This window comes from Chrysemys picta, chromosome 2, assembly GCF_011386835.1.
Source record: "Chrysemys picta bellii isolate R12L10 chromosome 2, ASM1138683v2, whole genome shotgun sequence".
In the NCBI taxonomy this organism is placed as follows: domain Eukaryota; kingdom Metazoa; phylum Chordata; order Testudines; family Emydidae; genus Chrysemys; species Chrysemys picta.
Genome location: NC_088792.1, coordinates 81,109,916 through 81,134,755, shown reverse-complemented (window position 1 = coordinate 81,134,755; position 24,840 = coordinate 81,109,916). Strand labels below are relative to the sequence as shown.

General features: G+C 40.8%; 1 protein-coding gene across 1 annotated transcript in view; it reads right to left on the bottom strand.

Moving 5' to 3' along the window:
- LOC112061707 (collagen alpha-4(VI) chain-like) overlaps window positions 1-18,318 on the bottom strand; it is a 43,576-nt gene extending 25,258 nt beyond the window's left edge. The window contains exons 1-12 of the mRNA XM_065582448.1: window positions 17,957-18,318; window positions 15,435-15,513; window positions 13,255-13,400; window positions 13,072-13,164; window positions 10,511-10,564; window positions 7,703-7,774; window positions 7,169-7,195; window positions 4,016-4,060; window positions 3,875-3,928; window positions 3,525-3,587; window positions 1,483-1,548; window positions 92-145 (exon numbers count right to left, since the gene is read on the bottom strand). Of these exons, the coding sequence (XP_065438520.1) occupies window positions 92-145; window positions 1,483-1,548; window positions 3,525-3,587; window positions 3,875-3,928; window positions 4,016-4,060; window positions 7,169-7,195; window positions 7,703-7,774; window positions 10,511-10,564; window positions 13,072-13,164; window positions 13,255-13,400; window positions 15,435-15,513; window positions 17,957-18,262 (1,059 nt within the window). The 5' untranslated portion in view covers window positions 18,263-18,318. The remainder of the gene's footprint in view (window positions 1-91; window positions 146-1,482; window positions 1,549-3,524; window positions 3,588-3,874; window positions 3,929-4,015; window positions 4,061-7,168; window positions 7,196-7,702; window positions 7,775-10,510; window positions 10,565-13,071; window positions 13,165-13,254; window positions 13,401-15,434; window positions 15,514-17,956) is intronic.
- Window positions 18,319-24,840: the final 6,522 nt, after the last annotated feature.

Sequence of the window (24,840 nt, the reverse complement as noted above, 5' to 3'; positions counted from 1 at the left end):
AAAGTGGGGAGCAAAATTGGACTTATAAATGGGAACATCATTGCATCCTCAGCTATAGATCAGCTACTTCCATAAGGATAACTGCTCTTACATCAGTGCCCTCTGCACCCGACTCTCCTGGCACTCCATCTGTTCCCGGTTCTCCCTGCAAAACGAAAAGTCAGCCTTTTTTTAAAAGATATCAAGTACACGTGTTTCTTTTTATAGCCCTTCTTTGATATTTTTCCTGGAAAATGTTTTCTTCTAATTGCATTGTAATCATTCGAACCACAGCATGTGTTAGACCTAGTTCTGTGAGAAGTGTGTTTAATTAAAAGTATCTAGCCAGAAGGAACTGGTCTGCTTTTGGGTTCCAACCCTTCAACCATAACCATCTGAGATTAGATAAAGGCTTTTGTGGGATCTTTTTTCTGTCTCTGTCTTCCAAAGAAAGCAGATGGTGGGGATTCTGAGGAAAGATTAATCAGAAAGCAGTGACTTTTGTTGCCAGAAATTCATTAAAGTCCAGCTTTTCTCTGAAAAGCAATTATGCAAAAAGGGCAACTTCTTAAGGTCTGGGGCCTGATCCAAAACCCACTGAAGTTAACAGGGGGATTTCCATTGACTTTAATGGTATTTGGATTAGAACCTAGATATATTTTTACACAGTCAGTCAATCAGCTTCCTGTAGACAAAGGAGTTTTTGAGATGTGACCAGATTTCATATGGATATGCCTATACCCACTGTACTCTAACTTTGGTATTTGAGTAGAATGTAGATAAACCCTTCCTTACAACTTGGAAATCAAGAAACGAGGAAATATGGGCAGAGCTCCTTTGGTTATTTTATTTGTACTGCATCACTGCCGACCAGGATCAGCTCCACTGTACACACATATACTAAGTTTCAAGTTCCTGCCCCATCCACTTACAGCAAATCTAATTTAACCAGAAAGGATTCAGAAGACATTTTGTAAGCATGTATCCAAATCTGAAGAGACAGGTCAGAAAGGAGTTCAGTCTACTCTTAAGGAATAAATAATTTTTTGCAAGCTGACAAGGATGTTTTTGGTATTCAGAATGCTGGATTTATTTTTTTTCTAAGCAATGTGGTATTTCACTGATTAGAGGCCTATGAGAAATGAAGTTGGTGGTCTCAATCCACCCTGAGAAGTCTTCTGTAGAAATATATTCATGCTAAATCCAGGTAACAAATTACAAATGATCTTCCTTCTGGTCAAACTGCATTCGACATCCATCGGCAAGCACAAAAATATTACCAGCTGTAGGCACAGCATGGCATTTCTATGGATTGATACAATAAGAAAAAAGGGGCACACCTCTCCAAAGCCTTACGTGCTGCAGACGCAGGTTATAAAGCAAAATATAAAATTAAATAGCAGCTCACCCCCAAAAACTGATAGAACTCAACCCTCTAAGAAACACACCATTTTCCTCCCCACATAGCCCTGTTAGCCCTTAACAGTGCACAGCTGTGTTTACCTGCTGCCCTGGCTTTCCTTTTTCACCCTCTGGACCAGAGACATTATTGTTAATTCCAGGATCCCCCTGAAAAAGTCAAGACGACGTTAACCATTTTTGGTAATTTCTTCTTTGCTAGTGTAGCTGCAAAGGCAGGATATGGAAATAGGAGCAGAGTAATAATAATAATAATAAAAAGGATGAATTCAGAAGATGATGGTGGCAAGAGGCCTCTGCAGATGCAGTTCCACAATCAGAAACTAAGAGCTCTTTGCCCAAAGAGATGAAAAGAAAGTATCTGGATGGGCAATGAATTCAAGCTTGTAATTAAATGGTTGATTTGTCTGTTTAGGTATAATTACCCAGGGTTTATATAATAAGATTCCAGGATTGTCACTCTGTGTCTCACTCTGAAGCCTAAAATGCCTATTGAGTCAGTGGGAAGTGATGGAAATAGCTACGTGCATGGCTGAGAGCTCTTTTTTGTTAAGAATATCACCATGTTCATTCATCACTGGGATTTATGGTCTGTTACAAATTGTGTGGTAAGTTTTCAGCCATTGTGCCTTTACAAACAACACCTGTGCAGTGTATAGCTACAGTAGCTCAGTGTCTATGACATGCCAAGAGTTCCAGACCATTGTGATATAAGAGGTAACTCAACCAATCTTACCATTTCCCTACAGCTAATTTGGATGCAACAGTTTCATTGGTTACCATATGGGAGACTGCTCAGATGGTGGATTAACTGGCCCAACAGCTAAACCCATGCAAAAGCAGGGGTTTACATGTGCTGGTAAGAACATAATCAGTGATCTTCAGCAAGATTTTATCCTGAAATTAATTGAATTATACATGGATATTGTCCTCTTTGAATACAATGCAGTTGGACTCAGGGATGAAATCCTGACCCACTGAACTCATGACAATGGCTAAATTCTTATTTGCTTCAATGGGGCCAGGACACCTGATTGTTACTAGGACACCTGACAGTGTTAACTGAGCATTAGAAACTAGCAGGAGCCACATGATACCCTTTGCTATTTGGAGAAAAGGGCTGCAAAATGCACCTGAAAAGGTCCTTAACCAATGGTGTGGAGAGAGCAGAGCCTCCTCTGCATTCTAACTTCTAGTCCTCAGACGCTGCTGAAGCCCCGCCATAAGATTAGGGCTCTGCAGTTCATCACAAGGAGGGGTGGAGTCAAAAAGCAGCTGCTCTCTCCATCGTTGTCCATTTCCAACCAGACATCAGCCCCCAAGTTTCTTCTAATGGAATCAGCAGTAACTCCTCCAGATGGCTGCAAATCTTTTTAGAGGATGGGGTTCAGTTCAGCCAGCAGTAGGGACTGCATGCCAGAATGGTTCCAGAAGGGGCTGTGTTACCATGGATAAGGAAGCAGTGAGGCCTGTGCTGCTGCCCCTCTCTGGTATTATTAAGATGGGTATGTATCTTGGGACATCCATAGATTTCAGGTGCCAAACCTCCAGCCATTAATGAGAGACTCAAAATTCCCTTTCAGAGACAGGCAGGAAATAGTTTTCCCATCCAGTAAAAATCCCATCGGAGAGAGAAAGAGAGACCCTCCCTCCCTCCCTGGAATAGCCAGAAGTCCCTGCTCTGTCTGAGTTATAGCAAGGAACTAAACCTGCGTCTTCCGCATCCCAACTGAGTTCCCTAACCACAGGTCTGTTGGAAATTCTGGCATGGGGATTTCTCTCTTTGACCAGAAATTCCACTCTAGACCTGAGAAACTGATACATTTCCACAAAATGGTTCAGTTTTATCAAACTGGCATTTTCCAACCAGAAGCCATTTAATCATAAAAATTCCTGACCAGTTCTATTCCCGATTTCCTCGGCAGGGTAGTGCATGGTCCAGGATTATTAGGATGCCCTCAAACATTACAACAAAATTGACATTTGAGGCAACTTCATCACAAAATCTGGACATTATATGACAAATCTGGACTCAAAGATGAAGATTAAAAGCTCTATTGCTATTCACTTCACTGAAAGTCTTTTCAGTCTGTCAAAAGTTAAAAGATACCATAGACTTTACTTACATGGTTTCCTCTTAGACCAGGCTCTCCACGCTCACCCAGTTCTCCTCTAGGTCCTTTTCTACCCTTAAGTCATGAAGAAAGCACATACAATTAGAATACTGTATTAATGTCATCGTTAGAGCTTTAGGGCCAGATCCTCACTGCCATAAATTTGCATAACTCTATTAAGTCAATGGAGCTATGCTGATTTACACCAGCTGAGAATCCGGCTTTTACACTTTAAATATATCTACCCAGTTTATATCAAATAATTCGAGAATGTGCAGCTGTTAAGAGGTCACAGAGGTTGCAGTTTGGCAGTAAAGTCGGAAAGGTGACAGAAGCTTCCATCAGGGCTAAATACACTTTACCCGTCTTCCTGCGCTGCCTTTTTCTCCAGAAGATCCAGGAGATCCTTGTTTTCCCTAGAAAAATACAAATACAAATAAATAATATTCTTTCTTTCAGGTGAACCTCATTAATTTAATTCAGTACATGTGAATAAAGGTTACCTCTGCTCCATCAATCCCATCAATTCCATTTTCACCGTCTTCACCCTGTTGGTAGAAATAAAAATCCACATTAGCACACTAGTGAGCATTTTGGGGCAAGGAATCTGTCTTTCTATATGTACAGCAAAACACCTAACATGCTTTTGAATACTTTCAAAAGTAAGAATAATAGTTATTAAAAATATGAACTTCAAGAATAAGAACTCTCTTTACTTTGCCATCAGTCATTTTTTCACATCTCCTTTACCATCGGCAGCATCCTTAAAATCTCTCAGCTTCCAGGATATAATCAGTTCGCATTTGATCTAGCATTTAGGTTCTCTTGTATTTTTGGTGCTCAATTATTTTACTTATTTACAGTGTACTGGGTTCTTTTAGGGCATTTTATATTGTGGTTGTTATACTTAACAGCTGGTAATAATTCATAGATTTATGGATTCAAAGGCCAGAAAGAACCTAGGCTGACCTCCTGTATAACACAGACTAGGAAACTTCCCAAAAATAATTCCTAGAGCATCTCTCTTAGAAAAACATCGCTTTACTGGAAGTAGAAGTAACTATGTAAGAGTTTTGTAGACTTTGGGACAAATAAAGGCACAGAACCATTATTTTAATGGATTGTTTTAATAGAATTGTGCTTATTGGCATCAGGGTGGATTTTGATACTTTGACTCTAAACCAGCTTCACTCAAAACTGTGAATACCTCCATGTTGTGTTAAAGATGTCATTTATCCAAACATTCTTAGAGCCAATCTGATGGGTGCGTAATTAGTGTTGAGACACCTGCTTTTGATTACTCCTTTCCCAGGTAGCAAGAGCTAAGAGCTCTGAGAGGGTGACCTAGTCAGCTCCAGGGGAAAGCCAATGATTTCTCTGGTTGATCTAGAAAAAGGGTTAATGGGATCTGAAAGTAGTCCATTCAGTCCTTCATAACTGAAATTCTTCAACCAGGTTTTTGGGTTTTGTTTTGGGTTTTTTTTTACAGAAGTGGTAGGACTAATACATTACACCATCTACAGTCACCTTTTTGTATTGCAGCTGAGATCTTATCACTAAAAAAATCAGAAAAAATATCAGCCATTTCTGGAAGATAATGTCTTATAAAATAGCAACCCAAATCTCAGAAGCTTGTAATGTGAATTTGCTGTTCAGATGAAGAATGTGACTTTTGAATGTAATTGTCCTGAAGATTTACATCTACAAGAAATTTACTTCAGTGAGGGAACTCCTGAAATGTTTTAGAATTGCCCAAATAGTTTTCTTTTAATTGAAAACTAAATGGTACTTGGAGTGCTCGTCTTTTCCTTTTGTTTACCCTTTACAAAAAGAAGGAATTTACTCTGATGCTCAGTTGGAATAAAGAAAGAGATGAAAAGGGACCATACATTGTTTTGTTACCTTGAGAATTGAAATGGGTAATACACAAATACCTTGAAAGTGACTTTAAGGGCCTCTTCTAAAGACCACTGAAGTCAATGGGACTCATAATCTGATAGCTTTAATATCTTCGTAAATGGTTGTTAGCTTGGTCTTGGCAGTAATTAACACTATATATTACATGCTTATGAGGCAAATTGCATTAGTTAGTGAAGGAGAAAAAAGTAGACTGTTCCAAATCTATTAGTTCACAAATCAGTGTTTACTGTATAAATATTCCACAACCACATCCTAAGAGATCACCACTTTTGTTTTTGCATTTTTTTTATTTTTCTTTCCCGTGTTAACAGATCTGAGCCCAAGTTTATAGTATCATATACTAAGTACAGCTGTTTCTGAATAACTGTCTCTAAATGGCTTGCATGAGACCAAAGTTCTGATTCTCTTGAGCTTACTGAGTTACCAGTATTGAATCCTTTCTTTGGAGTGGAGAGTTTCATTTTTAAATAACTTAAGTGGACACAATGAGCAGAGTGACTGAAGCATGTGTTATGGCTGAGTTGAAGATGCACATCCCAGAAGATACTCTGAAACCTGTCATTATGCAAGGCACTGCATTTAGCCGTATGGAATGGAAATCCATCAACCTCATGAAAGTCCATTCTATATGCATCCGAAGAAGTGGGCTGTAGTCCACGAAAGCTTATGCTCTAATAAATTTGTTAGTCTCTAAGGTGCCACAAGTACTCCTGTTCTTCTTTTTCCAGAAGATAATGTTAGCAATGAAAGATATATGCTCTCCAAATGAAGTTGCGTAATGGTAGCCCAAAAAGGTGAAGTAGTCTTTGTATATCAACAGGGTGGGCTTTGATTCAAGGACTGCACTAGTTTTTAGACTGCACTTTGTCTACGGAGCACACATTAAGGCTGACATTTTCCTAAGGCAATTAGGCACTCTACTATCATTGAATTTCAGTGTGATTTGGATACGTAACTCCACTAGGCTCTTCTGAAAATCCCACCTTAGATTTCAATTTATTTGAGCCAAAATGAGCAATGGTTTTTAAATCAATCATCAAGGCTGAATTGACTCTTCTTTTACTGTCATGGGTTTTAGATCTTTAGAAAAAGAGAGAGGTAAAGGAATTCAGGAAACAGACTTACCCACTCCTGGCACCTTTGCATTACCTCCTAGAACCAGCTAACCAGAGCTAGGGGAAGTTCTGGCAACCCTCTCTTGTGCCCCCAATAGTGTTACATTGGTAACTAGTATCAGAGGGGTAGCCATGTTAGTCTGGATCTGTAAAAAGCAACAAAGAGTCCTGTGGCACCTTATGGACTAACAGACGTACTGGAGCTTAAGCTTTCATGGGTGAATACCCACTTCATCACATGCGTCTGACGAAGTGGGTATTCACCCACGAAAGCTTATATTCCAATACCTCTGTTAGTCTATAAGGTGCCACAGGACTCTTTGTTGCTTTTTATTGGTAACTAGTGCTGACTTTTTCACTGTGAGCAATTTAGGTCAAATTTCTGCAGTCGTTCAGTTCAAATGAATCACATGTCCATTGTCTCTTAATAGTCTAGGAGCAGTTCCCAACCCAGCATACATTATATATCCACACAATGTTTTTAAACTCAATTTTTGATACCCTTTGCCTTGGTCTTTAGCTAGCTTTCATACTTTCATCCTACCTCATGAAGTAAAGATGACAGGACTGTGTATAACCAAGAGCGGTTTTGCTGGAAGAAACTAGAGAAAGAACACATACCCGGCTTCCTCGATAGCCTCTTGCTCCCTGAAATTAAAAATAAGTTGTGTTAAAATTTAAACTATACCAAAAAGCAGCAGAAGTGTTTTCTAGAGCTGGTGCAGGAGCAAGAAGCAGCTTGCTGAATTGATGCCAAAGAGGGATCGAGTTTCAGAATCTACACCATGAAAGCTCCTTGGTGCCCCAGGGCAGATTGACATTTCTGTTCCTGTCCTAGCAATCAGGTTGGTTCAACTTTAACTCCTCACTAGGGCTCTGTAGCAGCTCCGCAGGTGGGAAATTCATTGGAGAACTGCTGAATCAGCAGACTCTCCAACCACCATTGCAATGCTCTTGTCCTGGCCAGAGCCACTAAGACTAGATACAAGCCCAGCACACCCAGAAGCTAGAGGGTCACTCTGGTATTCTGAAAACAGGGCATAGCCGTCCACAAGTCCTTAAAGAATGCACAGAAGGGAATTCTTCTAGGTGCAAAATAGATATATGGAAAGTAAAAATAAAAGGGGGGGGGTAAATAATGCTTCTAACACTTGCCTTAGGACCTCTAATGCCTGGGCATCCTCCTTCTCCTTGAGTTCCATTGAAGCCCATTCGACCTCTCTCCCCCTACAAAGCAAGGCAGAGTGTTAAAATTCATGCATTAAAAATTGGTCACTGGTTATTTAAAAATCTACAGTTAAAGCAAGCCAGGGTTCTTTAACTATCACCATCCACTGCATTAGGGACCTGACTAGGGCCCACTGAAGTCAATGGGAAGCCAAAGGGCTTTGAGTCAGTCCCTGCAAAGTTTGGGCTGTATCACTGTTCTAAGCATTTACTGTCATGTTATGTTTTGTCCCCACACCACCACACAGAAAAAACTTCCTGACTCTGAAATCTTGATATTGGAAGATTGATTCTTTTTATAACTTGTCCTGAACTGAATACCCCTTTCCTCTCATATGGACATCTAATCCTGGAAGGATTATTCTACGGGTCTCTTAGGGATGACATGTAGACTGAAAAGACACAGATATTTTGATTGCAGTGTTGTTGTAGCCGTGTTGGGCCCAGGATATTAGAGAGACTAGGTGAGTGAGATAATATCTTGTATTGGACCAACTTCTGTTGGTGAAAGAGACAAGCTTTTAAGCTTACACAGAGCTCTTCTTCAGGTCTGGGAAAGAAACTCAGAGTGTCACAACTAAATACAAGGTGGAAGAATCTTTAGCAACAATCTTGTCTGAGAGATCACATCCGCAATCTTTGAAAAAAATGGAGACAACTTCAGGAGCAGCCAGGAGCAGCCGCCAAAGACAGTAGCAAAATCTTCCACCAAGACTCTTTAGAATATTGTATTAATAAAAAATCAAATTCAGGGTGTGAGAGAGAGAGAGATCATTTTGGGTCTGATTGTGAGAGACAGTTGCAAAGACATATAAGGGAGGAGGAAGGCACAAGGAGCCTTGTACCTCTTGTGCAATCCCTGGACCCTCTTCTCTACCAGTGTAATTACTCCAGATTTACACTAGTGCAAATGGGATCAGAATCTGGTTCCAAGTATAAAATAGTGATATAGTGGCACAACACTATATAAAAGTGTGTTGTAGAAAGATTTCTGGGCCTAAACTTAGATTGGATCAGGTAGGCCTATATTTTGGCTTGGGCCTGAACATTAGTCAAGTTAACAGAAAGAAAGAGGGTTTTTGAAGAAAAGGGGATTTTTGAAAGCAGGGTGAAGGAAAAGTACAGAAGAGGAACTACCTGTAATCACAAGGCTGGTGATTCATAACTGCCCACTGTTAGTTTTTAGGGAAGCATGTAACCACAAAGGGCAAACTAAGAATAACAGGAAAGCTTATTATGCTATATTCCCTTTTAAGGATATTGTATTTCAAATATGGCAATAATGTTGATAAGAAAGTATGTATTACTAATTGTGGTTTTATCCTATATAAGCTCTCGTATTTTATCTGTCAGGCGGGTGTTCAGCTGCCTTAGTTGACTCCCCCATGCATGCATGTTTAATTGATCAATAAAGGAGCCTCAGGCTGTCTGATCCAAAATCAACCGTGTGGTCTATTTTCCACAACAAGTGCAAGGGCAATAATGCAGCTGCATTCTGGGCCTTACGCATAGCCCCGTGTCCTATTTGACACATTACACCTAAATTTTGAGCTGGGTATCATGGAATAATAAAGCAGGGAGCCTGTAGTTATGTGGTACTGCCCTTCAAGTTCTCCCTTCCTCAATGCACCACCCACCTCAGTCCAATACAGTATAATCAGCACAGTATACCTTGTGTTCGTTATTTTATTACATTCAATTGTTTTGGCTTCCTCAAATTCTCAGTGTGCTGCAGATTTTTATATTGAAGTCAGGAAAAGCTGGAGGGCTTAGCAGCTAATAGGGGAAAGTGGGGGCATGGGAGTTGCTTTTAGGTTATAGCATCCACAAGACAATGGGGAATCGATGGTTCTCCTTTTTCTCTCCCCCTTCTGGGCAGGGATGGAGGTGACCTGAAATTTGGGAAAGTTGATTTCTTCCATCTATCTGCTGCTTAACGTGAGTCATGGCCTCTGGGGTTGGAGGGCACAGCAACAGAGAGTGCTTTCTCCACAATCCCAGTTCGGAGGCATTCTCTTTCACTGCCGGCTCCACCCGGGCTGTCTTCTGGCCAGCCCCAGACAGCATCTCCAGTGGCAAGATCAAGCTAGCCAAGCACACGCCGAGAGCAGAAATTACTCCAATGGGGCTTGCATGCTTCTATATAGTTATCTCAGAATGGGTTTTTGGTGTGCAGCCTTCCTGCCATCAATAAAAGTCTTTATGTCCAAGTGACAGGGCTGCAACATTATAAAACTAGTTCTGTGTTTATACTGGTAAAGAAATTAATTTTTGTTGGCCTTCTCTGGGTGATGTCTCGACAGAATTTATGATTTTAAAAGGTTGGGGGGGGGGAGAACATTTCCAGCCTTGTGTGTGTTATGCTGAAGTCTACAGCAGTAATAAATAACTCATTGCAAAGCCATTAGTAAATGCACCAAAAATAATAATCTTATGCTGCTATACTTATGATTGGCTTTTCTTATGATATGCTGGCTTATGCTGAGAGGGACAAGAGGGCTTGTGTGAGAGGCACATGACTGTAAATCAGGAGATCTGAGTTCTACTCCGAGTTCCACAACAGCCACTCTGTGATGTTGGCAAATCATTTGGTGCTACATTCACCAAAAACTACGTGCAGTAGAAGTCGTAGGCAATCCCCTTTCTGTGTACAAGCAGTGGTGGTACATTTTCCAAGGTCTGTGGGGGGTTCCCAACATCCCCCTTAAAATGAAGGCAGGCAAAATGTTTACTTACAATTCCACCTTCCTCACCAGGGTGGCCAGGAGATCCCCTGAAGCCTACACCTCCCTGAAAGAAACAAATGAATAAGATAAAACTGTCTCAGATTTCCTTTTCCTCAACAGAGTGCTCCTTCACATTTGATTACAGGAGGGTGGCTGCAGAACTCTGCATGTGCAGATAGAAAACATACCTTTCAAACCAGAGTCAATTATAAAGGGGAGAAAAAAAGCTGCATCTTGGACATTTCCACTACTAAAAGTCATTTAAACTTGAGAAATAATAATTAGAACAGTGTTCAGTATACAGTTTCAGGATAAGCCTTTGGTGTGTTTTCTGGTTGTCACCAGAGAGGTCAATGGTAGGTTTCATTTTATTCAATATCTTCATTAATCATCTGGAATAGGAAATAATAAGCATGCTAACAAAGTTCACAGAGGGTACTATATTGTAAGGAGTTAAATACTATTGAGAACAGAGAAATAATATATTACAAAGAGACCTAGAGATATTAAAGATATATGCAAAGACTCAATTTATATTTGATTTGGAATGATGAAAAACTCATCGTCTCTTGGGAAAAATAACCCAAAATGCCAACATTCAGTGTGCAGGAGAAGCCTGGAAAACCAAAATGTTGAAAAAGAACTAGGAATGGCAGTGGACAGGCAATTAGTCATGAATTCTCAATATAATACAGCACCAAAGTTTGCTTGAATGATTGTCGGCTGCAGTTTCAAAGGCTACATGTCACAGGACAAGGAATGTCTACACAGGCCTGCTGAAACTGTGTCTTGCATATTGCTTTTATCATTTGGGCACCATATTGCTAGAAAGAAATTGACAAAATGGAGGGATTCATAGAAGAGCAGCAAAAATAAGCAAGGAGCTGACAGGAGTGATTTATGAGGAAAAATAAGAACTGCGTATATACATATTGCCTAAGTGAGGACTAAGAGGGGATATGATAAGTGAACAGATATCTGAAGAGGGTGTTTAAATTTTCTGTGACTATTAAAAATAACCCGAGAAACTGTCTTTCAGAAACCCTGTCTGTTTGCCATAAAAGAGTGGTTTTTACACCTGTCTTTCCTTTCCTTCCTACAAAGTCTACACTGTCAAGATGATGACTTCTTTATAGGAAATAGTTAATTAAGCCTCTTTGGATGGCAAATTATCCACGAACAGGCTAATTTTGTCTGCTACTGGAAATTGTTTGACCATTATACAGGAGCATGTTCCAACATATGGGTTATTTACAAATTATTTGCTTCAACTATTCATTATTTGTGATGTCAGACAATTCACTCTAATCACATGATAAAGTTTCGCCTTGCTGAGTGGATGACAATTTTTTATAAACAGCAAAAGGGAAAACAAATCCAGATCAAACCGCTTGACCAGTGCACAGATTTGCACAAAAGTCTTTGGTTTCTAAGAATATACTTGTAACTAAAAGAATGATGCTATGAATGTTAGCCTAGAATGAAAGAAAAGGGTTGTGAATGTCAAAGATAATTCATGGTCCTTGTTTGAATCAATGTTTGCAAATACTTCCCCCTCCCTCCTCTCCAGTCCATATTCATTCAGCAATAGTATATTATAATCAATTTTTTGTCTCTCTTCTAAGTGAGACATATTTTTCACTCTGCGTTTTATTAAAGAAGCAGATAGAATGGAGAGGGCCAGATCCTGCCATGCTCTGTGACAAGAAAAAGAAAGGAGGCCAGAGCTGAAATATCTGGAACTTATTCTCTGGGCCTCAGTTTACTCATATGTAAAATGGTTAGAACAACAATATAGGGGTGTTACAAAGCAAAGCTTAATTTATTTATTTAATTAATAACAAGTCTCAAATAAATGGCACTATAGCAACTCAAAGTATTATTATTAAATATTATACAAGAAAAATGGCTACAGTTTGTTCTATAAACCAGTATCTGTGTGGGGTAGCTGGCATGCTCCATGTTATAGCACCATTCCAAGTGGGAAAACTTCAACCAATAGAGCCCCCCATAACCCGATCTGATGGATTTCAGGAAAATATCCGAGAAAGCAACGTGAGTAACAAGATTTTTTTAAACAGGGAGTTTTGGAAGGACAGTACGATGCCAGGTGTGGCAATTCCTGCACATGGATGCAGAGGTGGGATGAGAAAGAAGAACGAGAAAGCACAAGAGAGGGGTGATGTTGGTGGCTGGTGGGAAGGCAGCTAGCGTTCAAATTGCTAATACAGCAGCAGTAAGCTACCAAAGGCAATTAGCCATAATTGTCATGGTCAAGTGAGGAAGGGACAGGGTTATTTCCGATTACTGAATTGGCCCAAGGAATGTGTCCAATGGTCATTAGTGTCAAAAGTCACCAAGGCCACCTGTTTTTCTGTGTGTTTTACTGGTCTATATTTGTATAAGAAAAACTTATACTAGAATAAAATTTACACTAGAGAAATGATCAAGCTTTTGTTTCCTGTTGTACTGGCAAGATTTGCAGGTGTTTTATGTGTGTAGCACTGAACTACTTTAAAAAAAGACTGGCAAAACAAAATAACTAACCAGTAGACACTTTTGTACACTTACCTTCCTCCCAGGAGGTCCAGTTACACCACGAAAACCATGTTCGCCAACACACTTAGCAAGAACATTGCAGCATTTTCTTTCAGCAACCATGTCCTGCAAAATAATTCGTGATATACTAGCTTATCTATCAGATTGTCAAAATGTGATGGGTTTTGTCTTTGTTCATGTCACAAAGGGACTTACAAGTTCTTTCCGTAAGATGTTTGGAAGTTCTGGAAATCCAATGCTCAGAGGTTGCTTGTATCCAAATCCTCTGCCAAACCCTATTTCCTGAAGTTCGTTCAAATCCTGCATATTTTCCAGGCCAACCATTAAAAGCGCATCAAGGCCTTTAAAAAGAAATATGTTAAAACTGTTGTTTATCTGATCTGCTTTAATAATTAGAATAATGACCGTAAATGATTTGGTTTTTGAAGTGACCCATAAATAGAGCTGGTCAGGAATTTTTCAATTAATCTGTTTTGTCAAAAAAATGTGGATTCGTCAAAACCGAAACCATTTGCAGAACAGGGTTGGGTTCGACAAATTTACCGACTCAAAAACATGTCGAGGAAAGGATTTTGAAAATGTCAGTTTCATTTTGATATTTTCAAAATGAAAAATGCTGCTTTTCCTGTTCATAATGACTTTTTGTTCCAAAATTTGAGCTAACTGAAGATTAAAAAAGAAAGAAGGTCGAAACCAAAATGAAACTTTTCAAAAGGTTTCATCTGACCTGCAATGAAAAATGTCAACTTTTCAGTTGGTGAATATTTTTGAGATCAGACAGCTACTTTCTGGAGTAAAATTCCTTCCAAAGTTATGTTGCCTCCTGAAATGCAGTGTCTTAGGCAGCCATCTATTTACTCTGTGCTTACATCTACTCCTTGCTATTACAGCAAGGTGGGAGATCATCATACAGTCTCTGCTCTTAGACTTAGAAAGGAAAATAGAGGAATCTGGACATTTAAATCACACTAAAAGTGGCAGAAACAAAAACAGTCAGCCCTCTTGGTTTAATAAAAGGATTATTGTTAGGATATAGATATTCAAGCCTGTCTGTAAAGGCCTATACTTTAAGAATTTAGGTCTATGTTTATCATTTAGCTACTTATAGAGGTATGAAAGAAAGAATCTGTGTAAGGGCCTTCTCTCACTGTGACAGTCTGAGGCCCTGTTCTTAGGCCAATACCTTTGGCTAAGAGGCAGCCATAAACTGGGAAGCGTGCGGTCACATTCTCACATTCCAAACTAGCCATATTGAAATAAGGCAATCTGGGGCTGTTAGGAAGGTGATCTGATCTATCACCTCCAGAGAAAGGGAAAAGCCTAGAAGATGTAAAAGGAAATTTAGTTTCATAGTTTTCTGTCTGGTAAGAACTCACTTATCAATAGACACAGCTGGGAAACCCTTATGTCTGTATAGATGTAGTTGTAAAATCCTCACTTCTGTATTGTTTTGGCATTATAGTTCCCACTTTGCTATGTTTATTTGCACGGTCTCTGTCTGGTTCTGTGATTGTTTCTGTCTGCTGTATAATTAATTTTGCTGGGTGTAAACTAATTAAGGTGGTGGGATATAATTGGTTAGCTAATCGTGTTACAATATGTTAGGATTGGTTAGGTAAATTTCAGTAGAATGATTGGTTAAGGTATAGCTGTGAATATTACTATATAAATTAGGGGCAAACCGGAAGTAAGTTGGGATTCGAAAATAAGGAAAAAGGGACTTGGACTTAAGCTTGCTGGAAGTTCATCCCAATAAACATTGAATTGTTTGCACCTTCAGACTTCGGGTATTGTTGCTCTCTGTTCATGCGAGAAGGACCAGGGAAGTGGGAGAGTGAAGGAATAAGCTCTCTAACAATTATTATCCTAGAGTGAAAATGGAGCTGGTGGCGGAAACCCTCATGATCATACTGGGAGAGGTAAAGTCTATGAATCATTCAGGGAATTGAGAGCCCTGGCTCACCCAGAGAAGGGAGGATGCTTACCAAGAATTCTCGGGCAGATCAGCATGAGTATGTGGAAGGTCTGCAGTGGGAGAGGAATGTAGCACTCTTTGGGTATGTCTACATTGCAAAATAAACCAAAAAACCCACGGCAGCAAATCTCAGAGTCCAGGTTGACTTACTCAAGCTTGCAGAGGTAAAAATAGCAATGTAAACATTTCCTTTTGGGCTGGAGCTCAGCCTCTGAAACCCAGCAAAAGGTGTGGGTCTCAGAGCCTAAGCGAGAACGTCTACACTGCTATTTTTGGCCCCATTATGTGGGCCTGAGTCAGTTGACCCAGGCTCTGAGACTCAATGCTTGTGAGGCTCTTTTCGCATTGTAGTTTTATCTCCTGGTGCAATGCAATGCTGGACTGTCATAACAGGCCATACCTTTAATGCGAAGGGAGTCTGCTGTTGTTCTGAGCATTTCTATAGTATCATCCAGCCCATCTGTAAACACTAAGAGAACCTATGAACAAAACACTGAATTACCAAGGTGGTCTGCAGAAAATATGAAAAAACAACCATAATAATACCACCCACCGCTTTCCCTGGTAGTTCTCAAAGTGCTGTGCAATCCTTGATGAGTTTATATTCCAGGTTAACTTAAAAATTACAATTTAGTATTGAAAATTGGTGACAATGTAGCTTTAAAAGGACAGAGTCGTGGTAATTAAGCCCCAAAATATCTCTAGTTTGACAGTGGCTCCATTTGGAAGGATTTACCTTGTAGACTGCAACTTTTATTAGTACAACCAGTTCAGCTAAGTACCCAGGTGTGCTGGGCTAGGGGCCAATTCTATTCTTGTTTACAAGTTGAAGGACTTTCACTGAAGTCAGTGGAGTTCTCCAGATTGACCCTGGTGTAACTGAGAGAATTTAGAGCAAGCAGTGTTTTTCCTTTGGATGATGGCAGTCCAGGACTGGAACTGTCAGACTAACAACATAACAATGCTGGGCTGGGTTCCCTGGTCCATTCTGCCCACTTGATGCTTGATTCAGCCATAGGTGGACAGCAGAGAATTCCCCTAGCACACGGGAACTCTCCACTGGTGTAAGGCTGGCATATGCGGCTAAGTCAGCTCCTGTGCCAGCCACTCCACAGCCCCAGGGTAGGAGGAGAGAGGGGGCATGTTGACACCAAGACAGGGGGTATGGTGAAGCAAAGCTTCACTACCCCATCCTCCAGTGGTATAAAGTCTCCAGTGGCATAAGTTAGATTAGGTCCCCCCATCTGCCCTAGTGGAGCTCAGATGCAGTGGCAAATTGAGCCTCTGCTGTGCAAATAATCGATCACGAAGTGTTGGAAAGTACCTTTCTGTTCCCACTCTAAGCATGGTGGGATCAGTTTTTGATTGGAATAAATCCGAGTCTTGTTCAGTTAATGGCTTCAAGATTGGGTTCAGCATTCCATACTCAAACATAACAACCAACAACAGATGAACGGCAAACCACAAAGAACCAGAATCTTTGTGTCTCATCCAACTGATGAGCAAAAATGTGTTGCTGTTCAGTGACCTATGAAAAATGAATTCATGATCTCAGTCCTGTTCTAAGTAACTAGTCAGATGTTTACATCACGCACACAAGTGCCAGAACAAAGGGTAATAACAGGCTATCTCAGCAGTGTGGCCAAGAATTAAATGGGTATGAAGTTTGAGCTACCTTCCAATTCCTAGAATGGTGATGGCAGTGGAATTGTACAGATGTAGCTAAGAGCAGCATTAGATCTGCAGAATCTTTGTTACTAGTGATGATGCATTAGGAGGGAAGAACTCATCTCAACTCTCAGATTCCACATTGCATTAGTAGAGTTGGCAGTTAGAAAAATAACATTTTTATATGTAAACTGAGCAAATTTGTTCAGAAATCATTGAGATGCATTACAAGTGGGCCCTCATGATGCCATTTTATAGTCATCATTCAGAGAAGACCTGCACTTTACAGATTTTAACAGAAAAAGAAAAGAAAAAAAAACATTAGATATGCACCACTCCATGTACCTATGTTGAGAAGAAAGAATTCTACAAATGCTGAATATGGAGTTTATATTCTTACCTGCCAGCAAGGGGATTTGTGTCTGCTCCTCAGAATGGAAGTGAGAATACACTTTTCAGTGAGCACTCTAAATTAAGACCATTCTAAACTACCAATACTTTGTAAGAATTAAAATAAGCTCTCTCTGGAAGATACAGTTTATATCTTAGAGGGATGTTTTTCTGAATCAGTGCCTTAGTATGTAAAAAGTCTTTCCAGAACTGGTTTTTTATCAGAAAAAAACATAAAAGGCACTGAATCTGAAATCCTAAGAGGTGTCTAATTTCTATTCAAGTCAATGGAAAGGTTCCCTTTGACTTCAATAGGGATTGGATCAGCCCTTTAGATCTTTGCTTTCTCTTGGTCTCATTTCAACCTGGATGAACTATTTGCAGTGGACATGTTAGTCTACAAATATAGCCACTTTTCTCTGTTCGTAAATTATCCACGGACAGACCTCGACTTTACTCATTTGTTATTTGAAATTATTTAATGAGTGATTTCTGTGAATATGTTTCTGCCATGAAACATTTGCGATGATGTTTGCTTTGAGTCATTACTACTCGGGTTGTGTGATTAGCCATCTATTACAGAATACTGTTCTGCTCCTTAACCTACTAACTGCTTCCAAGATGGACATGTGAAAATTTCCCATGTAAATACTTGTGAGCATATGGATTTGCCCAAGTATTTGAATTCCAGGAACAAAAATTCACTTACACAATTGTTTGCAGCAAGGGGCCATGAATGCTGTCAAAATGAATCCAAGGATTTATCTACAAGAACATTCATGAAGTCTTTATTTCCCATGCAATGTTCACCAGCACTAGACTTAATATACTTTGAAACAATATAATTTATTCCGTTTTATTTACCTTCACTTTAGCAGAGGCCAGTCTGAGGGATTTCTCCCAAAATGACTGTAAGAAGTCTGCATTCAGATAGGTGTCTACAATGGTCTGAACAACTAAGAATTTCTGGAGGATCTCTTCGTCATAGGCTTCAAAATCGGAGTCAAACAAGGACTGGCCGTTCTGTGTAAACACTTGGTACTTGAACCTGGTGTTGATTTGAGACTCAACAGTACAACTGATTTTAGTCAAGGACTCCATTCGGTGCAGAAGTTTGGGCAGGTACTTTTGCAGTTTCTGCTTCTCGTTCAGTGCAGATATAAACTTCATGCGCCTCGAAATATCAATTCCTACAGAAACATCTATGTTGCAATCTGAGAAGGGGGCAAGGAAGAAAATCAGTCATCAAATCCAAGCACTATTTTATGATCTTGTTTTCTATCTGCACCAGTGACAAAACATGCTCAATTTAAAATTAGAAGAATTAGAGAGCCAGATCTTCAACTGGTGTAAATTGGTGTCACTCCATTGACTTGCACGGGGCTATGTCAATTTATCCCAGCTGAGGAGCTGGCTTATATTACTGCACATAGAGAGAGAGAGAGAGAGAAACTATCTCACACACACACACACACACACACACACACACACACACACACACCTCTAACTGGATGTAACTTTTGCGTCACCAAAAGCATAGCTAAAAAAATGGATTGATCATCACTATTAAGTATTTAGTACCCTAAACATGAGGGGCACTTAACAGAACAAATGATAGAGATTGTCTCAGCTCCCAAAAGATTAGAATTTAAGGGCCTGATCCTGCAAACACTTACCACTGAGCGTTGGGCTTCCTGCTGTGAGTAGTGCAATTGGCTCCAATGCAATGTGGTTGGCAGTAATTATTCACAGAATCGAATTATACATTAGACATCAAACAGTGAGTAAGAGAAACACTCAGAAGGTGGGAGAGGAAGAGGGAAGGGAGGACATGGGAAATACATCTCGAAGGTGAGTGATTAGTACTGTAAAGTATGGCATATACTGGTTATGGAAGAGTTCCTACAAAGTGTGATAAAAAATGGCCAATATTTTGTGATCTGGCTACTTTTTCCCAGCCATACCACCTGACGTATTGTTCTTTGTATCTTGTTAATCCCTTGATCCCTATATTGAAGTTTGTTCTGTCTCTCCTGACCACACTATCCACCTGTAGTTAAGTTTCCACTGTAGCCCACTTGTCAACAATTTCTGCCTGATGCAATTATATCTTTAAAACAAAACACCCTATTTCTTTTGTTTCCTCTCCAATTGTGACTCTCTGAAATGTTTTTAGAGGACAATGCAGTTGCCTAGTTTGCTATGAATGCATCCTGATGGCTAAAGTCATTAACTATAATTGTTCCATTTAATCCTTTCTCTGCTCCTTCACGTTCCCTTTTCTCCTACACTTTCACTCATTTGTGAAAGAAACTGCGGAGATGGGATAATGAGGTGGTTGGGGATGTCAGAGTACAGAGAATAGAATAGAAATTAAGAATGTTTGGGTTGAGGCATTCAGCTAGTCTTTACTCATCACCGATACAGAAAGCCAGGCACCAGAAAGTTGAGTTTGTGCTGTGTCACTTGTCACTTTAAAAAGTAAGTCAATTATACTGGCATAGATGCTCCAGCAAACTGTTGCCTCGTCATTGATACTAACTTCCTCACTCTCATAATACTGAGGTGCACATAGCCTATAGTTAACAAAATAGATTGCAGGCTTCTGGTGATTTCACGCCACTTGGCTATCATCCTTTTAACTGTTAAAGTTCAGTACTTCCTTTTACAGTACAAAATGCCCTCTGGAGGAAACTATTTGTTACTAAGCTGAATTACAATCTTTTGGCTACACATGCTGAATCACAGAGTTTTAAAAGCTAGGAAATAGCACCAGCACTCAAGCCTGTAAAACTCTTTCTCTGTGACATAATTTACTGCTGCATTTGTTTTTCTGGCAATGAAAAAACAACTTTCTCCAAAACAGCTAAATACACACACACTAACTCAGATTCTGGAATTACAGTCCCAATATCAATGAAGAACGCTAGATTTACAGTACACTTGTGTGCCAGAGATCAGCACAAGGCCATAGAACTGTGATTTTGTACTTCCATAAAATGTTTCTGATCAAATGTTTCCATGAACAGGTCACGTGTCTGATTCTAGTATGTGGTCCTTCCTAGAATACAGGATGCATGTTTTCATCAGGAGCTTTTTTCTGAGGCCTGACCTGAACTTGGACCACACTACTTGAAAAGAATTCAGGGGGCAGATCCTCAGTTGGTGTAAACTAGCATAGCCCAATGTATTTCAATAACAATTTACACCATGCCCAGGCAGCGCTTGTTGATGTCAATGGGAAGTCCACGGAAACTGAGCACATGTATCTGAGGGCATCTTTGTACTTGGGTCCAAGGATGGCAAGGCATGTTACAGACATCAGTTAATCTTCACCAGACTCATGAGAGGTTGACAAGTATTTTACTGGTAGGGAAACAGTACGGAGAGGTAAAGTGGCTTGACTGAATTCATTCAATGAAGACATGAAGACTGAATTTTCATGACTGAAGTGAAAAGTAGCTCCCAAAGTGCCCACTAACAGTAAGTGACAATGTGAAGCACAGTGGAGTATTTTAGCTACCCCTTCCTTCCTGATGAGGTTCCTAAGGCCTGGCCTACACACAATTTTTTATCAGCATAATGAAGAGGGTCAAGGGTTGGATTTTTTTACCGAACTAGCTATGCCAGTCAAACTCCTAATGTGGGCACAACTATACCAGTATAAAGGTGCCTTAAACAGCTATAGCTTATCCTCCTTATCCCCCTTCTCACGTGGGAATAAGCTATACCAGAATAAGCACCTTTATATGGCCTGGTCTACATTTAAAACTTATACCCGCATAGCTGTGTCCATCTATAGACACAGTTATACTGGCAAAAAAGGCCTTTTGCCGGAATAACTTATTTCATTCTAGGAACTGGTATAAATTATACTGGCAAAATAAGTCTTTTGTCAGTGTAAGCTGAATCTACATTAGGAGGGTTTATGGGTACAGCTATGCCAGTATAGCTAAATCAGCAAACTCTTTCTATTGTAGACAAGGCCAGCAGTATAACTGCATCCACACCAGGAGGGTTATACCACTTTAAACAATACCAGAATAGTTAAAGCAACATAACTGTTGTGTATAGACAAGGCTGCCTCCATGGTGCTCAGCTCCTCTTAACACTATTCTGCTGTCAGAGCAGTATAGAGAAATAGAACCATAGTATCGAGAAAGGAAATCTGGTAACCTGTGCCTTTCCTCTATTTGCTGTACCAATAATTGAGAACATAAGTATTACGTTGCATTGTTTTGTTTACATATATTTATGGTTAACTCAGACAGACAGAGAATATATCCATTTTCTTTTCTTATTTTTCATATATATTCAAATATATATGAGAAAAGAAGAAAAAGACACAAACACACATTCAAATATAGTATATATTACATCAGAAGAAACTTACGATAAGGTTCACTCGAGTGCAAGTGAAGCACTCAAAAGTGTGGAAATGCCAGAACAAAGGTTGCCTGTGCAACCTTAATTCAGCCCTCTTGTGCATATGCATTATGATGCATGATAATTACATGATCACATGCTATTTTTTCCACAGGACCCATGCCTCATTCAGTACACACAACGGATGGTACTCACTAGGTGGGAAGTTATTGAATATTTCTTTTTATCCTCATCATTTAATTGTGTGCCCCCAGGTCTTATTTACTGCACTCCATCCAAACCCTGCACTGCACGGAGCATTATTAATTTCCTCATGGGCATTTCTATAATGCACTTATGATAGTATCTTAGTGCTTTACAAACATTAATGAAATTATCTTTACAACACCCTTGAGGTGGGAGGTGATACTATTACCTCCGTTTTACACACGGAGAACGGAGGCACAGAAAGATTAAGGGCAAAATTGTTAGAAGTGTTGCTACCTGTGTCACCTTTTCCCAGTTCAATTAAATATATACATAGATATTAATGTGTCTGTAGAATAATTTTATACATGTGTGTCTATATCTCACATACACTCACAGAACACACACATTTTATAGCTGTAACTGTGGGCTAGATTCATCCCTGGTGTAACTGAATTAACTATACCTGGTGTAACTGAATTCTCTATACCAAAGGTTAATTTAGCACTGCATTATGTACATTTTCAAAAATCATTATCCATATTGTGCTGCAAAATGCATATGTGAATCTGCAGCACATGTAGAGGTATTCATTTGCATGTAAAAATGCTTTGTGAAATAGTTTTTTTAACCTATCTGTTCATGCATCCAGATTTCTATCTTGACCCCCTATCACCGTAGCATGAGTGCCCTCAGTATGTTTATATACAAAAAAATATTGCAAAAGAGTAGAAATGCAAGGTTTTGGTCAGTCTGAGTGTGGAGAAAAAAATAGATTTATGTCAGCAAAAAAGATTTAAAGGAAAAAAGATCAGGGAAAATAGAAGATGACAGAGGTCAAGATAAAATTAGCTTATCAAATAGAAACAGGTAGCTGCTATATGACACAAATATCTCAAATTGTTTTGGGGTGGTTGTTTGGTTGGTGTGTTTGGGTTGGTTTTTTGTTGTTGCTGTTGTCACAAAACAGTGAGATCAAATATTTTCTTCTCTCTCGCCTCTAAGGGTAGGTCTACACTACCCGGTAGTTCGGCGGCAAGCAAATCGAATTTCTGGGTTCGACTTATCGCGTCTTGTCTGGACGAGATAAGTCGAACCCGGAAGTGCTCGCCGTCGACTGCGGTACTCCAGCTCGGCGAGAGGAGTACCGCGAAGTCGACGGGGGAGCCTGCCTGCCGCGTCTGGACCGAGGTAAGTTCGAACTAAGGTACTTCGAACTTCAGCTACGTTATTCACGTAGCTGAAGTTGCGTACCTTAGTTCGAATTGGGGGGTTAGTGTAGACCTGCCCTAAGAGAGTTTGCATTTTTATAATGTATTTACTATGTGGCTCTCTGCTGGTGAAGCTCACTGCTCTCTGGTGAAGGAACACCAGGAGGTGCTGCTGCATTAGACATTATCTCCCTGATGTGAACATGCTCCATTTCCACAGCAGTAATATTAGACTCTGGTGGGGGCAGCTTTTATTTCAGCACCGATCTGTTAAGCATCTAGGTATTGTCCTTGCGCACCCCACATCATGCAAGGCTTTAGCCCAGGGGTGGGCAAAATTTTTGGCCCGAGGGCCACATCTGGGTGGGGAAATTGCATGCAGGGGCATGAATATAGGACTGGGGCAGGGGGTTCGGGTGTGGGAGGGAGTGTGGTGTGTGGGAGGAGGTGTGGGAGGGGGCTCAGGGCAGGGGGTTGGGGTGCAGGAGGGGTGCAGGGTGCAAGAGGGGGTTCAGGGCAGGGGGTTTGGGTGCAGGAGGGGTACAAGGCAGGGGGTTGGGGTTCAGGGTGCAGGAGGGGTTCGGGGTGCAGGCTCCGGTCCAACGCCACTTACCTTGAGTGGCTCTGGGGTGGCAGTGGCGCACAGCGGTGTTAAGGCAGCGTCCCGGATGCGCTGCTCCTGGAAGCACCACTCCCAGAAGCGTCTGGCACCACGTCCCTGGAGGAAAGGGGCAGGGCTTCGCGTGCTGCCCTCACCTGTGGGTACCTCCCCTGAAGCTCTCATTGGCTGTGGTTCCCCGTTCCCAGCCAATGGGAGCTGCGGGGGGCGGTGCCTGCAGACGATGACAGCGCATGGAGCCCTCTGCCTCCTCCCGCCCCAGGGGCCGCAGGGACGTGATGCTGGCCGCTTCTGGGAGCGGCGTGGAGCCAGGTCAGGCAGGGACCCTGCCTTAGCCATGGCGCCACGGGGCTGGCAATCTTGTTGGCCGGATCCAAAGCCCTGATGGGCCGGTTCTGGCCAGCGGGCCGTAGTTTGCACACCCCTGCTTTAGCCACTGTCTGCATAGTTGTGGATGCACTGGTCATGCCCCACTGACCCAGCCTCCAAGCTGCAAGTCTCCCAAATCAGCTGTGGTGCTCAGAGCAAGGTGCCTGATTCTGTGTCAGTCTTCTAGGCCTGACAAGGAGCTGGGAGTCTAGAAGCTCTGAAAGCCATGGCTGAGTTGTGAGCGTGAGAGCATGGGCTCTATTTCATTTCAAAAGTTTTCTAAACGAAACGTTTCAATCATTCCTAAAGAATTTTTGTTTCAGATTTTCCCTTCCACAGGAAGTTTCTAAAACTTTTACTTTTCATTCCAAAACTGAATGATTTAAAAAAAAAAAAAAGAATTTCCCATGGAACAAAATTTCCAACTCTTGCATGAAAATAGGAGCTTTGTGTTTCTTATGAGTTAGTCTGCACCCGAGTGTGGGACACAGTGAATCTGTAGATAGATATACACAATAAAAGATTTCTATGACTTACCTGGCTAGGACGATCTTCCAATTCACAGATTTCAGTGACAATCTTCCTCTCAATGGTTCAGACCAAGGGTAACTAAGAACAATTGGGACCAGATCGTTCATTTCAAGGAAGCCTTATATAGGACAATTATGGAGTAAGGTGCCTATAAGGGAAGTTTAAGCTAACCCAGGCAATTGGTGCTTACCTTATCTCTGCAAGTACAAGGGTTTTTATGCTTTATACATTTTTATTGGCTGAGTGAAATGAGGCCCTTTACCTCACTTTCATGGCATACCTCTGTCTGTCTGTGACAAATAAATAAGAAATAATGCAGGGAGAGGGCATGGGGGTGCACATAGGACGCCTGGCATGGGGAGGGAGAAAGGGGGGCCCTGGCATGGGGTGAAGGGAGAATACAGGGATACACAGAATCCCTGGCATGGGGAGAGGGACATGGGGGG